Here is a 17603-nt window from a genome sequence, read left to right as displayed (position 1 = left end):
TTCGTCTCGTACGAGGAGAAAATTGTACATATCGAGTCGAGGGTTGGCCAGAACCTGGCCTCTCTACATGGCGAACGACATTCGGGCTCGACGTGTCCGATCCCCGCCCGATCGATCTACGCGCTTCCAGCCGCGGCGACTGGCTGTGGATCACGTACCCTACCTATATCGTACACGCGATAACGTATAATGCTGCCGCAGTGCCAAGGGAAGTAACTAGTCGCTTCGTGGCTCTAATGCGGCGTCGGGCCTCGCGCTGTCACTCCCGTAAACGCTCGCCAGCCCGTCATCGTCGCCGTCGTCGTTGTCAGTGCTTTTCGTCGGCGGGGCGCGTCCCGTCTCCCGCGTCGTCGATACGGTCCTCATTATTGCGACGCGATATCGATAATAATCGATCCCTTCGCGGATCTTTCGCGGGCGCCCGCGATTCTAATTGAATAAGTATCATAATTTATAAGTATCGATAAACGGGACGGGAGAACGCCGACAAAGAGAGAGAGGGAGAGAGAGAGAGAGAGGGAGAGAGTGTCGCGCGGCGAATATCGTTGAAAAATCTCGGTGAGTCTGAAAAGAGGGAGAGAGAGAGAGAGAGAGAGAGAGAGAGAGAGAGAGAGAGATTTTAATCCGTGATTTGTTAATTTGCTCCGACTTATTTTCCTTTCATTTAATTTTTTATTGATTTTTTTTCTAAGGTCAGAGCATCTAGAGATTACCGATTTTTTCATCTAAATCAGTGAAACTGAAACATTGTACGCGTACGAATCGTATGATTTGAGCTAAACGTTAAATCGGACGCAATTAATGTCATTCGATTATTCGAACTTGATTTTTAAATTGAAACCGATTACCGGTGCCGCACGGGATTCGCTGAGAACCTTGGCGGCCTTGTTTCCGCCGCTGATTTGCTCGGGCGGAATCTCTATTCCGACATAGAAACTTCTATCGGCGTTCGTTTCGCACAGTGTGTGTTTCGCCACCGTGCGACCAATAAATCCTAATTTTACGACGACGTTTAATCTCGTCCTCGTGCGTAAACTTCCGCGTGCGACGACGTTCCCGTGGACGCGCCGCTCCCGTGTGACCGAGCGTACGTACGACCACGCACGGAACACGTAGAAGGAAGTTGCTAATCAACGTGGACCTTCGTGTGGTAACTAGAGAATACTATCATCCTACTAATACCTCCCCCTGCCCCTGCCCTAACGTGCGTGAGACGGGGAAAGAGGTACAGAGAGAGGGAGAGGGACGCTGAATCGTGTATTGAACACGACGTGCGTATATATATGTATATTTGCGTAATTATTTATATAATTATACATTATTTAATCCTTTGGAACGAAATCTCACCCTAAAAAGCGAAAATCAAGCCAGTTTGGAAGCTGAATGGCTGAGTTTTCGATCTTTCAGAGAGTGAGATTTCATTCTTCAGAATGAGATTCATTCTGAGAATTTTAGAGAGCACATACATATAGTTTATATATACTGCCAGTCAAAACTTTGAGATTAATTGAAAGCGTATATAAAATCATTATTTTGTTTATTGCTTTGTAATGAGATAAAAAATAATGTAGTGTTCGAAAGTTCTACAAAAATACTTTTTACAAAATTATTTTACAAGGGAGACATTGTGAAGTATTAGACTTTTTTGTTAAAGTAGCTACTCTTATTACTAATCTAAGTAATCTAACTGTAAAAAACAAATTTGTTTTTTTACAAACGATTCTTCTACCCATTTTCTAGAATAGTCTGCAGCTCAATTTTGCAAAAAAGGCTTTATAACCGTAGTCAATTTTCTTGAAATTAACATTCAAAGAGGAACCTTTTTTTTAAATCTTACAATTTTTCCTTGAAGATTTCTTGTAATTCATTATTCATTACATTCCTTGCCTCAAAATATGATTGTTTCAACAACACTATTGGCTTTCTTGTTCTGTAAAAGTTAAATAAGCCTATATTAACTGTGTAAATATAATATAATAGTGTTTACTTTTCTGCAGATTTAAATTAAGAAGAAATATAAAGTATTGAGAAAGGCAAAATCGGAATTTTAATGTTGCACTGGAGTATTCATAAATTCTGTTCAATGTATGCTGAAGAAAATCTACACGCATATATAAAATTTAAGTGTTCCAGCGAAAATATTATATAATTATAAACAATAAATAAAGGAGCAGATAGCCACACGCAGGATGTCAGTAGTGAAAGTCATATATTTAAAACATAAGCTAACTGTGTGCTCCTTTATTTATTGTTTATAATTTATGCCACGTGGTTGTGAATTTAATTATGTATAAATTTCTGAATATACTATCGCACTTATATCAAATATATATATGCGTACAGCTTTTCAACGTGTGATAGTACGCAGAAATTTATTATGCTGAGCTACGATGTCATATTTCCCATCGATAACTGTATACAAGATATAATAGATACTCCACTTCTCGCACATTATTCTTTAACAACAGATTTCTTGGCCGATTTGAAGTCGATCTTTCCTCGAAGACAAAAATATCGAGGCGTCGCAAAATGAAAGTCTTTTTACGAATTCAAGTCCCCATTTAAATGGAGGTAAAAGAAAGAATACTACATCTCAAATGGAGTTTGCTTTGATGGAATTTTAATTCAAGGCTTATAGAATTACATTGGTAACATTATGTTAAAAATTTGAAGAGCCGTGATAAAATGATGAGCACTCACGACAGGTTCGCCGAGGAGAAATCGACTCCATATTAAGAAATAATGCGCGTGAAGCAGGATGTCTTGTACCTTACATTAAATCAGTCAAAGAGTCTGCCGTTAAACATTAACGAGAAGCAGAATATCCCACTTGAAATTTGTCAAAGTACACCTGCCGTTTAAATATAATGCATGATTTTTTAATCGCAAATGCAGCGCGGATCTGCAGAAAGAAATGTTTCATTGCAAGATCGTAACTGCGATCGTTGGCTGTGTTTAGCAGAAAAAGCAAACTGTTGTAAGATATTTTAATACAGATTTGTGTGCCACAAAATTGGAAACTAGGGAAATCAGAGAAATAAGGGAAATTTAAAATGAACATTACACAAATAAGAGAATTTTGTAAAATTTTCTGGAAAATTAAAATTCTTGCCTTTAAATAAGTTTAATATATATTAAAGAAATTTATACATCACACCTACGTAGTTTTAGGATACCAACTTAACAATTAAATGCAAGCAGTGTCTGCAGCAACATTAATAGTAATTAACATTATATATAAATTGCTCTCTCAACAAAATATTTGAAGGTTTCTAAATCAAAACAAAAATACAAAAAATTTCAAAATATTATTGAAAGTATCAGGGAAAATAATGAAATTTTGTCTGGAAATCAGGAAAAAGTTATAAAATTTTACAACCCTGAGAAATATGATTGAAAGATTCTCTAATATTCTCTCTTGTCCTTAGTTCCTTTCCCATTCTGAATCTAATTGCACAAGCCAATCATATTAAAGAATCTTACAAGTTACTAAGTTACTTTTTCTGCTGAATACAGTCGTTTAAATTGCAAATAATGCTGCAACATTACTGTAAGCTTGCAATGTGACGTCTCAGCGACGTGACGATGTGATGCATCATGTATTGGCGTAATGTTGCTGCAAACATAATTATATATTTTTTCATTATTCTCTAAATACATCACTCGATCTCTCGTTTCGAAATCGAAATCGACGATTAATCGCGTAATTTTTATATACTCTCCGCCATCTTCTTTGTCGCAGCCTGAAATCCGGGGTATCAGATTCAATATGTAGGGGAGAAGGCATTATGGAATCTCATTCTATTTTTAATATCCTGCAAACTTCCAATATTGCTGTAACCTTGTCAGAATTTTTCATTTGCATGGTTCTGTAATGCCCCTGCAATTTGCAGGATTGCGACGTTGCTGCAGTGTAAAACGTGAGCTAAAAAAAAGCTTCACGTTGTGTACGGGGTAACTTTGAACCATCCACCATTATCGAAGTCACGCGTTCGATGACATTAAAGACCCTACGTTAAAAACAAAATCCTTTAATCTGTAATCTCTCGAGACGCCCTATATATTCCCGACTCTCTATTATCGAGAATATCAACGTGTCGCGCACAAAGTTTTTAGACCTGTATTCACACGTGTGTGAACGTGTATGGGGTTATAATATTTAGTTCCTGAGGATGGGCGTGCAAAATTATCAGCCGTGGGAGAATATTTCTATTATCGCGTGAATTCTCGAGCAATGAATCCGACGTTGTGAATAGCATTTAAGAGAAATTTGGAATGTGTAACTGCGGACAAAAGAGATGGCTGTAGAAATTCAATGTTCTTCCAATTTGCAAAATTATGCCAAAAGATTTAAACGACAAGCGAGGACACTTGTCGTCTGTCTGTCAGTTATATAACGACCTTATTATGAAGTATCATGAATGCTTGGCGGAAGAAGCGAGGGAATAGAGAGAAAGAGAAAGACAAGCATGTACAGAACGAAAATATCATTAAAAATTTTAACGAGATAAATCATTTGCAACAGCCGTTCCTACCTAATGACGCCAAAATTTCATTCACTCGTCCAATAATCATCCCAACATTTCTGTCTGCATTTCTCCGAGAAACAAAATCATCGGTGCATTTTTATTCGCGAGAAAAGTAAGATTAACGTATCTACTCAATATATTATTATTGAAATGTTGTTATATATGAAATATTCTTTGGAGGTGCTATTTCAGTATTTTCTGAATTCTAAAAATCATGTTTTCGTTCCCTTCCTCTCAGTGAAATTAATTCAAAACTGATCAATTTAAATAATTAAACGTTGCTCTAACCCATGGCTAATAATTCGACGTAAATAACGTGCTATTAATTAAATTAGCTTAGTTAACTCAAATAATCTCAATTACCAACGCGGTTTCTCTCTCGGATGCGCTGGAAACCGCGGCTTGAATTACGGTCAGATAGGGTTACTTTGTCCCTGCGGGGGTAATTTTGCGCCATGGCAGAGGACAATTTTCTAGGACGAGCGGGTTATTCAGAAAAGAAGGATGCTCGACGGGAAATCTTTCGGAAATCAACACATCTCTGGTTGTTTCTCTTAAATCACACGCGACGGATCTCGGTGGAGTTTATTTTTCCTCCGCGGTGGATCCCCTTCGAAATTAATGCGTTCGCGACATACGTTATACACCATCGCTGGAGCATTTTTCATATCACAGGTATGCTTACGTGTGCAGGGCACAAAGTAAAGTTGAAAATAAGTCTTATCCCGTCCAATTGTTACGTTTTTATAAGACGCGTCCATGTTTTTGATGCTCGAATGTGAGGCCTTTCCTACACAGAAAAAAGACTATTCCTCTACAGCACAAAATTGCACAAAAGTTGCAGAACACTGCTGCAACATTACATTGCATGTTGCAGCAATAGTACAGAGATTTTGCAGCAATATTACTGCAAATTCTGTGCTGTATGGGATTCTATATCAATCGTAATATGATCATATATAAGCAAAAATATTGTGATCTTGTTTCAAAGATTTTAGTCTTGATTTGATTGAATTTGTATTTATATAAGATTTTTGATCGAGCAAGTCTTCAGTGCAAAGTAATACAACACAAAGCAAGATTATAATATTTTTGCTTATATATGAGCATATTATGATTGATTTAAGAATAGTCTTTTTCCTGGGTAGAGATTCTCAAGTAAGATGGACACCATACGTTTAGTCCGTTATATTTTTCAGGATTTGCTTAAGAAAAAATGAAATAGATCGCGCATAAAACAGAATGAAATATCCACGCATCTTATTCTATCTTGAACAGGTCCTAAAAAATATGACTGATCAATCACAAGTTATTTAAACGATGCCATCTCTTACTTGAGGATCTCTAGTCTTTCCTACCGCAGCGAATGCATCTTCCGCGAAATGCAGTTGTACCAGATTTATTCTCACGGGCGACGTATCACCTGTGTACTTTATGCTAATGTATTTACCAATAGCGTACCCGAAACAGCCATTTGTTATTCGCAAACGCATCCCGTCCAGCATCGTTTTACAAATGCTGTATAAATTATACGATGGTTATTGCGCGAGTAGCGAAACGTCCCGGCGTTTAGAAACCGAATTTATCATCTGCCAGATAAAGAACAAGTTTTCGGTGATTATTAACCCTTTCCAATTCTCCGTCGCAACATTTTCGACACTGTGCCTCGTGGTGTATAGACAGGAGTAATTGAAGGCTACACGTGGCTCGGCTCTCTCGAATAACCGCTTTTTAAACATTTTATACCAAATAATTTGTTCATTTTTCATTCACGCTGTATACATATACACAAAGTCCATTTTAGGCGATCTATAATTCACGTGAGATTTCAAGATAGAATTCTATTTATAATTTTATATACCATGCATTTTGATATACATGTGTACATTTTAAAGCATATTTTATTCATGTGAAGGTTCTCTGATTCTGTTCAAACGTTTTTCATATTGTATGGCATACAAAATTATAAATAGAATTCTATTTTAAATTCCGGCGCAAATTATAAACAGTCTAAAATTACATTTAATTTGTTCTAAACGAAAAATAATTATAATAGTTTTGCGAAGGAAACACATTGACAGAGAGAAGGAGACATGTATCACGAACACACGTAGATATTTAATTTTAATTTAATTTAATTTCATTTTTATCGATTGTTATTGTAAATTCGTACACTCTAAATTTCTTGCAGTGAAATGTCACTCCAAGAGAGTGAAAATACAATCACCCTTGAAAAAAAGTGAGAATATTTCACTTTTTGAAAAAAAGTGACAATTTTCATTGCTTTTGGAGTAAATTTTCTTTGAAGCGAAAATTCACTCCAAAAGGAGTGAAATATCAACAAAAAACGTGAAAATTCACTCTAAAAAGAGTGAAAATTGTCATTCTTTTTCAAGAAATAAAGGGTGGTTGTATTTTCACTTTCTCGGAGTGAGATTTGACTGCAAGAAATTGAGAGCGTATGGTATTTGTAGATCCTCTCCCTCTCCGCGTGCACGATAAATGATGCGCGAAATGCGTGCGATTTTTATTTCTTTTTGCAGCCGAGCAGGCACGATGTCGAGAAACTCAAGTTCCTGGCGGACCGGCAGACTGGAGGCCCTGCTGGTACTGAGCCTGTTCCTGCTCCTCGTCCTGCAGCCGGATCCTTGCCTCGGCTCGCCGTCCCATCGGAGCAGGCATCACGAGCACGAGCTGCACGCCGCGCAGGAGACGTCGCACGAGGACGCCAGGAGTTCCAGGTCGAGCGAGGAGCTCCCACGACCGGCCGCCCTCGTCGGCCACTCCGACGATCCGCTGGTGGTCCGCACCAGGAAAGGCATGGTCCGCGGCAAAACCATGGTCGCGACAACCGGCAAGAGCGTCGACGCCTGGTTCGGCATACCCTACGCCCAAAAACCCGTCGGTGAGTTTCGCGCAAATTTATATTAGAGACTTTAATGGAAACGTGAGGACAATCCAAATAGCAAGATGACGTCTTGTTGACGTTAAAGACGTTACTAAGGGTACGTTCCGTTTCTCGCATGATGCGCATAATGTATCGTTTATCCTTGTTGCTCACCAAACGTTAAACAAGGACAATGGATGCATCATGCACATCATGCGCGATACGGAACGCACCATAAGATATTATTAAGACGTTATTTGACGTCATAGAATGTTTGGGAATGTTCCCAAATAGCACACAAACATTCTATTAATATCCTATTTATTAACAAAATTCCTATAAATGTACCAAAAACACTGTTAAATATTAATACGTTCATAGTACATTTGAATGGCACAATTATAAACGTTCTATGAATATTTATAGAATATTTTATATAACGTTCTATAAAATATCAGAAGAACGAGAAAATCAAAATAATATCATATTGACTAAATGATTAAAAAATTATATAAATTCAGATAATAATCAGTTAATATAAAATTAAATTAACATTATTTTGGTTTTTAGTCTCTTTGAGTATTTTTATATACGTTTGAGCTAATCTGGTCCGCAAGATAAGGCTAGCACACTGCTCATGTACAGTTCATTAACTCTACGAATATATTATGAGGAACATTCTGTGAATTTTTTTTATATTATGTGAATATGAATTTTTTAAATAAAATATTCTATGTATATTCATAGAACATTCAATATAAATATTCCAACATTAAGAATATTTGTGTTTTATTAGAATATTCATAGAATATTTTGTGTTATCTGGGATTAGTGAGGGAAGATAATAGTTGATGAGACACTTTTGTCGTTCAATTGTGCAATGTATCAAATGTATGACGGACAGATCACGCATATTTCTGTCCTTCATGTGTTGTCTTCAGCTGTCACATTTGAATGCGCAATCTATCATATTAGTCTATGGTCTCGCAAATGAAGCGGGGACAAGCGAAGGAAAATAGCGCTCTCTCGTACCAAGAATTGTACTCGCAGTCGTGATCGGCTTAGGCTTAGAATGTAGTCAAGAGAGCGAGTATTCTTCGTGATAAAACGAATGAAAGATGTAGGATGAAAGAAGTTTCGTTCAACTTCGATTGCGTAATCTTGGAGGAAAATTGATATCTTTCAAATTTGCTTGGAACTTGAGAGCTCGATCTATGATAATTTAAAGAAAGGAGGCCTTGTTCGTGAATTACACTGAGAAAAGTGTTTTTGTTATACTAACAAGAAGTACAAACACGACAAATTATGATTATACGAATCAGAGAATTCTGATCATTATCATATTTTAATTTCTGACTATCTTGACTACAACGTAGAGATTGATAGATTTAAGGACGTATCATAAATACATATTTTTTGACGAAATAAAAAAATTACGAAAAAGGTATAAATTTTTTCATGATTTAAAAGTAATACAAAAAGTTTGACGGCACTTTAGAATCAAAACAAAAAATTATTTCAATAAGAAGCCCGGGAAAAATGTTTTATATTATATAATTATACTATATAATATATATAAATAGACATATTTTATATATAATTTTATATAATTATATATAAAAAAATTTTTCCCAGGAGAGAGTAGAGAGATATGTTTTTAAATAATTAAAAAATAAAATAAGAACATTTTCATTTAAACATTTACATTTAAATAACAATACATTTAAATTTATATTGTTAAATATACATATTTAACAATATATAATATCTTATTGAACTGTTTTATATAACATTTTATATAATTTGTACATATGAATCCCTAATGTATCTGGTTTGTACCTTTCTGGTTGAATCTACTAGAATTCCATTTAAATCAAGATCTATTTTCCAATGTAGATAATAATGCTGTGTTCTCCAGGGTTAATTTCGAGAAAGCTTTCACTGGCGAATTTCCAATTCACAGGCCCGCTGAGGTTTCGCCATCCGCGGCCGGCCGAGCGCTGGTCGGGCGTGCTGAACGCGACCACCCTGCCGAACAGCTGCGTGCAGATCCTGGATACGGTGTTCGGTGACTTCCCCGGCGCCACCATGTGGAACCCAAATACGCCATTGAGCGAGGACTGCCTGTACGCGAATGTGGTGGTGCCCCGGCCCAGGCCTAGGAACGCTGCTGTCATGGTATGGATATTCGGTGGTGAGTTCCTAGTGATGAGAATCCATCATCTCGATTCATCCTCGAGCGTACGATCTAAACGCGATTTTGCTGATAAAATCTCTGTTCCTCACGTAGGAGTAGGGGAGTAACTTCAAAAAGTTCCCGAAATCATTTTATTTCTAAAAAACATGAGAAGCGTTGTCACAAATTCCTCATCCTAAAATTCTATGATTTTTCTCTGATTTTCAAACAAAATTTCATAATTTTCCACGACTTTCAATGATATTTTGAAATTTTTTGTACTTTCGTTCTGATTTGGAAGACACTAAATATTTTGTTGAGAGATCAACTTAACATATAATAGCATTGTAAATTATTATTAATATTACTAATATTGCTTGCATATTTAATTGTCTTAAATTGGTACTATCCAAAAAGTATAGGGTGTGAGATGTGTATATTATGTTTCTTTAAAGCCAAAAATTTTTATTTTCCAAAAAATTTTGAAAAATTTCGTGACTTTCCCCTGATTTCCCTTACTGTTTTCAATTTTCTTGACGATTCCCCGATTTCCCTGATTTCCAGTTTTGTGGCAATCTTGATAAGACATTGCGACCTTTACGTTCCTCACGCGACTTTGCGTTTTTTTCAACAGTTGCAAAATCGGAAGCGCTCCTGAAAGCCATTTTGTCGAATCTTTTTCTTCTCCATCGTCACGCTCTGAATGATGTCAGCGGGGCATTATGCTGCCGTTTATGCCAGTTATAAATCTGTGATTCTTTTATTGCCCTGTCACCATACGCTTGTTGCGGCCTGATTGATGCCTCTGTCAGCGGCTTACGTAGCAAAATAAAATTTAATTTCCGAACGTTCTCCAATTAGGGATATTTTTAGCTGTGACGCGCGACCTCACGCACACTAGAAGAAAAAAATCACCGAATAAATTGCACTATTAGAGAGTATCAAATGGTGAAATTACGTACGTGTCGACACCGATACCTCAATACGTGAGAGAATTCCTGTAAATTATGCTGTACAATCTTACGTTTTTAAAAGAAGGTTAAAAAGACGCTAAGAGTACGCACTCTTTGAAAAAAGAGCTATTTTACCAAAAGTAAAATCCAAGTGGTACTATCTTTTCATTGAAGGTCTTCTTATTCTAATCCAAGTAGTTGTAGCTTTAATTCTCCTTCAGAAGTTATTACATAAGAATTATTATATCACAAAACTTTACTCAATTCGAGTGATCGGTGATTTCGGGAACTCTCTTTGAAACTCTAACATAACATATCACGAAGATAAAATAGAATGTATATGAATAAAAGAAATTCTTTATACATAAATATACATTTGTACAATTAAATATTCATTATATAAATACAAATAAAAAATTTTATTACTGATTATAGATAAAATAATAAATAACAATTATATGTTACACACATTTAATAATAATGATAATTATGAGAAAACAATTCCATACTTTTTGATACTTAAGATTTTGAGTTCAAAAGATCACAAGGAAGACAGTTGCAAAAACAAATATTGTTTATACATGCCGGCGCCACTGTGCGGCCGCGAAACCCAAGGATTTCTGCGACCCTTTTTCAGGTGGCTTCTACTCCGGCTCAGCCACCCTCGATGTATATGACCACAAGACCCTGGTATCGGAGGAGAACGTAATCGTGGTGTCGATGCAATATCGCGTGGCTAGTCTTGGCTTCCTGTACTTCGGCACGTCCGACGTGCCCGGTAACGCTGGGCTCTTCGATCAGATGATGGCCCTGCAATGGGTACGCGACAACATCGCCGCGTTCGGCGGCAATCCCGAGAACGTGACGCTCTTCGGCGAGAGCGCGGGCGCGGTCTCCGTCTCCTTGCACCTCCTGTCTCCGCTGTCCAGGTCAGTTTTAATCCGGCAATAGTCACCTGGAGTATTTATATGCCTTAGCCGCGAGAATATGTGAATTGTTGTAAAATATTGTATTATACGGGCATTATCTAACATATTTGTTTTCTTTTTTAATATCTATTCTTTATAAAATTTTAAATACGTAATTCCATCGAAAACAAGCGTAATAAAAATAGTGTTCTATTAATTAAAATCTTTGTTTTTTTGTGCTTATTCCGCTTAATATTTGGTTTACACTTACATTCTTTTACAAAATTGTGATTAAATTTGTATCTATAATATTCTCAAATGCTAATAAATAAGAAAACAATCAATAATATGCAATATGTTGTTAATAATAGATATTAAATGGAGTGTAAAAACACCCCAGGTGATCGTTTACGTAAAACAAACCAGGTTACTACTCGGGTTAAAAAGTAGACAAGTCGTCAGTAAAGGGGAATAAAAAAAGATCTTTTGGATAAATATATTTAAATATATGATTATATGTATACAATAACGTAAAAATATATATACATGTATGTTATACATTAGTTATATGTAACATAAAGAGTAATATATACAAATATTTTTTACTTATATATTTTATTCATATATTTATTTATATAATATTGCGTATATAATATTTATATTTATATTTATTTAAGATACACATGCATATAAAAATGCAAGTTTTAATGCCATTCTCTCTGCGTCGATAAAGAAATTACATAAATAAAAAACTAATGTTTTTGAGATAATAAAAAGAAATCGATCTAAAAAGCGATTAATATATTATAGAAGAATGATAAATTTGTCAACACATTTCTTATATGGAAGTGTCACAACTCACAATTCTGATAAGGGATGAAATTTACATGATCTTAGAATGTGTACACGGAGAAAATTTTATATTTAAAATTACTATAATGTTGTAGAAGCTGCGGACTATCATGACAATTATAAGTTTAAATAATATAGCTATTTTTTTTAATAATAATTCAACGTAATTTTTACACTTTTTCGTAGTAAAAATTTTTTATTACAAAATCAAAACTGGTTGAATAAAAATTAGTATTGTAAAGATAAATAAAAAATATATACCTAGCAAATTTTGTTTTCGTACCATAGTAGAAATTAACTGTTTTCATGTTAGAATATGGCTTAAGCACTGGCTTTTAACAAAAATTACTTTATTTATGTGATTAATATTACCACAGTAAAAGTTATGTCGGAATCATGTTGTGATGGTCCATCGAAAATACAAGACATAGTAAAGTGTAATTTAAAATTGTATACAAACTTTTAATATAAAATTTTCTCCGTGCAGTGTTCGAATTTTGAAAACTTAGTGTTAATTTTAAACAGTACATTATGATTTAACGCTAGAATTTTGACTCCGCTAATCTTAAAAAATTTCTTCTTTTTTATATTAAATATACAGTACAGAATATTGAAAAGTGAATATAATGTAAATAATATCAAAATAAATCGTTATTAATCGAAAATAAATATATAAGAAATTATCAAATTAGTAGAAGACAACGGTTCTAATGAGATATTGTTGGCGGTCCTAATGTTAAAGTTTATAATATGTGTAATATGTTTATAATATGTGAGTTATATTTACTATCTTAATTGAAACGTTCTCATTCTGTAAAAAATAAAAAAAATATTCTACTGAAAAATTGCTAATTTTAAGTTGTGTCATTTTTCTATCAACGCAGCAGTATTTCAATTTAATATCTACTCTCTAAATTCTTTGAAGTAGAATCTTACTCTAAAGAGTGAAAATTGAGCCAGTCTTGAAAAAGAGTGGCTTAATTTTCAATCTTTAAAGAGATTTCACGCTTTTAGAGTGACAGTTCACTCTAAAAGTTTTAGAGAGTATGTAGGTACATTAGAAGGTGGAGGAAATAAAAAATCTGTTTCATTAAAGGAAGGAACCTGCGATTCCTATTCCAGGCACTTGTTCAATCAAGCCATCATGCAATCGGGCTCAGCAACCGCACCATGGGCGATAATCTCGCGCGACGAATCGATCGTGCGTGGCATCCGGCTGGCCGAAGCAGTGGGTTGCCCGCATGATCGCCACAATCTGCGTGAGGCGATCGACTGTTTGTTGACAAAGGATGCGGAGGAGCTGGTGAAGAACGAATGGGGCACCCTCGGGATCTGCGAGTTCCCGTTCGTGCCGGTGATTGACGGCGCGTTCCTCGACGAGACGCCCCAACGTTCGCTCGCCACGACGTCCTTCAAGAAGACCAACATCCTCATGGGCTCCAACACTGAGGAGGGCTTCTACTTCATCATCTACTATCTGACGGAGCTGTTTCGCATTGACGGCGCCGAGGACGTGAAGGTGACGCGCGATCAGTTCATCAGCGCCGTGTCCGAGCTGAATCCCTACGTAAATCAAATTGGCCGTCACGCCATCATCTACGAGTACAGCGACTGGCTGCATCCGGAGGATCCGCACGCGAATCGCGACGCCCTTGATAAAATCGTCGGTGACTACCAGTTCACTTGCAACGTCAACGAATTCGCCGGCCGATACGCCGACACCGGCCACACTGTCTACATGTACTATTACAAGCACAGGTAAAGAAAGATCAATTTAATTTTTGAAATCTCTATATTGTTAAGGAAGTTCTCTGGCTCTCCTCTAAGGATTTGAAATATACAATATTTTTACAAACTAGTTAAAACAGGGGAAGGGGAGCTATAGGAGTAAGAAGTGCGCAGAAGTTTATAATAAGTCACATTAACTCAGTAATTTAAATCTTACAACGTTCGATGTTGTAAGATTTAAATAATTGACTTACTGAATAAAAATATGATGAATTTATAAAATTTAATCTCATAGCCTCCTTTTGTTTTAATTTGTTTGAAGTATCCTTACAGTTTATATTATTATTTCGATATTGCCGAGATATTACTTGATTAGTTAATAATTTTCCATCAAATTGAAAAATAGTTTTTTTCTTCTTTTCTGTGAAACTTAATTTTCAAACTGTATCACTTTTGAATTAGGGAGTGATACATTAAAAAAGGAGACAATTAACATAATAGATCCATTTATAATTCCTAAGTTATATAGGATTTAAAAAAAAAGACGATTTACACAGATCTAGGAACAATCCATGGCCGCGATGGACCGGAGTCATGCACGCCGATGAGATAAGCTACATCTTCGGGGAACCGCTGGACCCGTCCAAAGGTTACACGCACGAGGAGGTACAGCTCTCGAAAAGAATGATGAGATACTGGGCGAACTTCGCAAAAACGGGGTAAGATGCGTGGTTAATTTAAACTTTTTTTTTACACGTACTATTATCTTCTCTAATTTTTAAAAAAATTGCGAAAATTGTACGTATTACATAAAAGGCTTTTTAGCGATTATATAATTTGAGACAATATATACATAAATAATTTCAGAAAATTATATTTCAATTTCAAATATAATTAAATATAAAGTAATACACGTTGTATATGTATATTTATGTTATAATTTTTGAAATAGAAAATGTTCTAGTGTTCGCGACACAAAATACATATATTGATGTTCGCCTTTTTTATTGGTGTAGAAATGATGGAAATAAAATATGAACAAATATTTTTTACTCGGAAAAATACGAATTAATTCATGCTCATCAACTATAAAAATATTTTTATGTTTTATTTTTTCGCAAAAAAATATTATTATTTTAACTTGAAGACAGAAATATTTATAAATATAAATGTGACAATATTGCAATTTTAAATTTTAAAAATAATGAAGTTTTTGCCTTTAATCTACTTAATCCTTCGTTTGCAATCTGGCTCTTTTTTTGGTGCATGCAAAATTTAACTAGAAATTAAAAAAGGGTAGAGTTTGATTTAAATTAATTCGCCATCGTCAGTCCGTATAAATTACTTTAAAAATACCTTGAAATCTCCTTACTTGAAGATATTTTGGTACCGCGTCGAGACGACAATATATTTAGACGATATCTGATTTGTATGATCGGTCAGAGATCCGAACATCGACGAGAGCGGCGAGCTGTCCCTGGCTTACTGGCCGTCGCACACCGCCGTCAATAAAGAGTACCTGACCTTGGACATCAACAGCACAGAGATCGGCAGCGGTCCCAGGGTGAGGCAGTGCACTTTCTGGAAAAAGTATCTGCCGCAGCTGCTCGGCGCCACGTGTAAGTATCCCATCGAGACCAGTTCTCTCTCCTCGCGTGGTAGATGAACCGACCACCCTCGGAAAACAAGGCAATGCGATCAAACAATCGGTTCTTGAGAATCTAGAAACACGCGATGCATCTAGGGTTACTAAATCTAATATCAACATTTCCGGGATATATCTGAGGCGATGGTTGAAACATGGATTTATTGAAGTATTTGAGTCAAATCAGTTAATATCAGTTAGAAGCCCCACATAAATCATTTATAGTACACTGATAATTTTTTTATGATAGCGTTTTAACTCATCTACTAAAGTAATAAATACAGATTTATGCCTAATTAAAATTTATATTTAAAAATATGGTTCTTTTGTATAAATATTTTTAAATTAATTATAAATAGAAGCTGATCTGGCTCACATCAATCAGGAATGCTGCAAAATTGGAAATTAAGAAAATCGAGAAAATTTCAGGGAAATTGAAAACAGTCATGAAAATCAGGGAAGTTTGCAAAATTTTCTGGAAAATTAAAATTCTTGGCTTTAAAGATATTTATTATTTAATACACGTACATCACACCTACGCAGTTTTAGTATACTACCAACTTAACAATTAAATCAAAGCGGTTAGTAATATTAATAGTAACTTATATTGTTAAAATTGCTCTCTCAACAAAATACATATTTGATGGTTTCCCAATCAGAATGAAAATAGAAAAAAATTTCAAAATTGATAACATCAATTCATATTGAAAACATCAGGAAAAATCAAATTAATGAAATTTTGTCTAGAAATCGGGGAAAAGTTATGGATTTTACATTGAAAGAAAAGATTGCCTGAATATAGCATAACGTTTTTAATTGGTTGCAGCAGCCAATTAAAAATGCTATGCCATATTTTACCATCTAATTTGCTGCAACAGCCAATCTTTTCTTTCAGTGTAGGATGAGGAATTTATGACAACTCTATATAGTAATTCCAGAACACATAAGGCACAATACAATGCTGTGGACGCATTCATGTGTGTATGACATAATTTCGTATAAATCTTTAATATAAGAGTTGCGATCAATGATTGCGATCGAAGAAATGGTCCAAAAATATTAGAGGAATCTTGAAATTTCGTTAAAATTATCCACTTCCAGGGTAGAAAACTTCAATTACTAAACACGGGATTAGCCGAAAAAATTCCGGGACTTCCCTAGAAATCCCGGTCATCTGGCAACCCTATAGGTGCAACTAACATAATGTAATCGTCACGCAGTTGCGTAATAATTGCGTCTTCTGCGAACAGCAGCTGGCAATCATCTCCCAGACCGGATGATCAATGATTGCATAGGCGACGTTACTCGTACACGCTAACGGAAACGAGGGTCGCGATTCATCGAACCGCCGAGGTCCTCGACGCGTTACTTACCGCGCGAATTGTCTTGTGTGTGACACCTGTTGAGCGCCAAGTACGTTTGATTGTTCTCGCAACGGTCGGGGACCGACTCGGAGAGATCGTTCTCCGGCGTGACGAACAACTTCGGAGCGAGCCTCTCATCTCTTCGCAGGGCTCTCGAGCGCCATATCACAAAAGCTGTCATACATAAAATAATCTGACTATAATGAATAAAGTAAATTAAAAACGCAATTTTCTTTGAGGGAAAAATAAGGGAGGAAAAAGGGAAAGCAAAGAAAATTCACCGAACGTGAAACGCACCGCGATTTGATGATCATGAGACATCGATGAAACGTCGTATCTTGGCTCGCAGCTTGGAGGGAAAGTGCTATTGTACGAGGCAATACTCTAACGCCGATACTCGAGTTTACATCATTTATTCAGAACTGCTATCAAGTGCGCTTCGCCAAGTGTCCCAGTTAGGGCCGCGGCGGACGCGAGCGCGGCTTCGATGACGGGAGATCTCGCGAGGATGTCTTGTGAGATGTCTTATCCTTCGTAGTCCACTCTTTCTTTGCGATTAAT

The 17603-nt window shown here is 35.9% G+C and overlaps 1 protein-coding gene across 1 annotated transcript; it reads left to right on the top strand.

Moving 5' to 3' along the window:
* Window positions 1–4310: 4310 nt before the first annotated feature.
* LOC108759291 (acetylcholinesterase) lies at window positions 4311–16113 on the top strand. The gene is made up of 8 exons (XM_018504649.1): window positions 4311–4641; window positions 7073–7434; window positions 9380–9610; window positions 11183–11474; window positions 13428–14063; window positions 14591–14752; window positions 15477–15652; window positions 16038–16113. Coding segments are annotated over exons 1-8 (2085 nt in total). The 5' UTR covers window positions 4311–4417; the 3' UTR covers window positions 16040–16113.
* The last annotated feature ends 1490 nt before the right edge of the window (window positions 16114–17603 follow it).

This window comes from Trachymyrmex cornetzi, unplaced genomic scaffold (genome assembly GCF_001594075.2).
Source record: "Trachymyrmex cornetzi isolate Tcor2-1 unplaced genomic scaffold, Tcor1.1 scaffold179, whole genome shotgun sequence".
In the NCBI taxonomy this organism is placed as follows: domain Eukaryota; kingdom Metazoa; phylum Arthropoda; class Insecta; order Hymenoptera; family Formicidae; genus Trachymyrmex; species Trachymyrmex cornetzi.
Note: the sequence above shows the minus strand (reverse complement) of the source record. Positions and strands in the feature narration are given on the sequence as shown.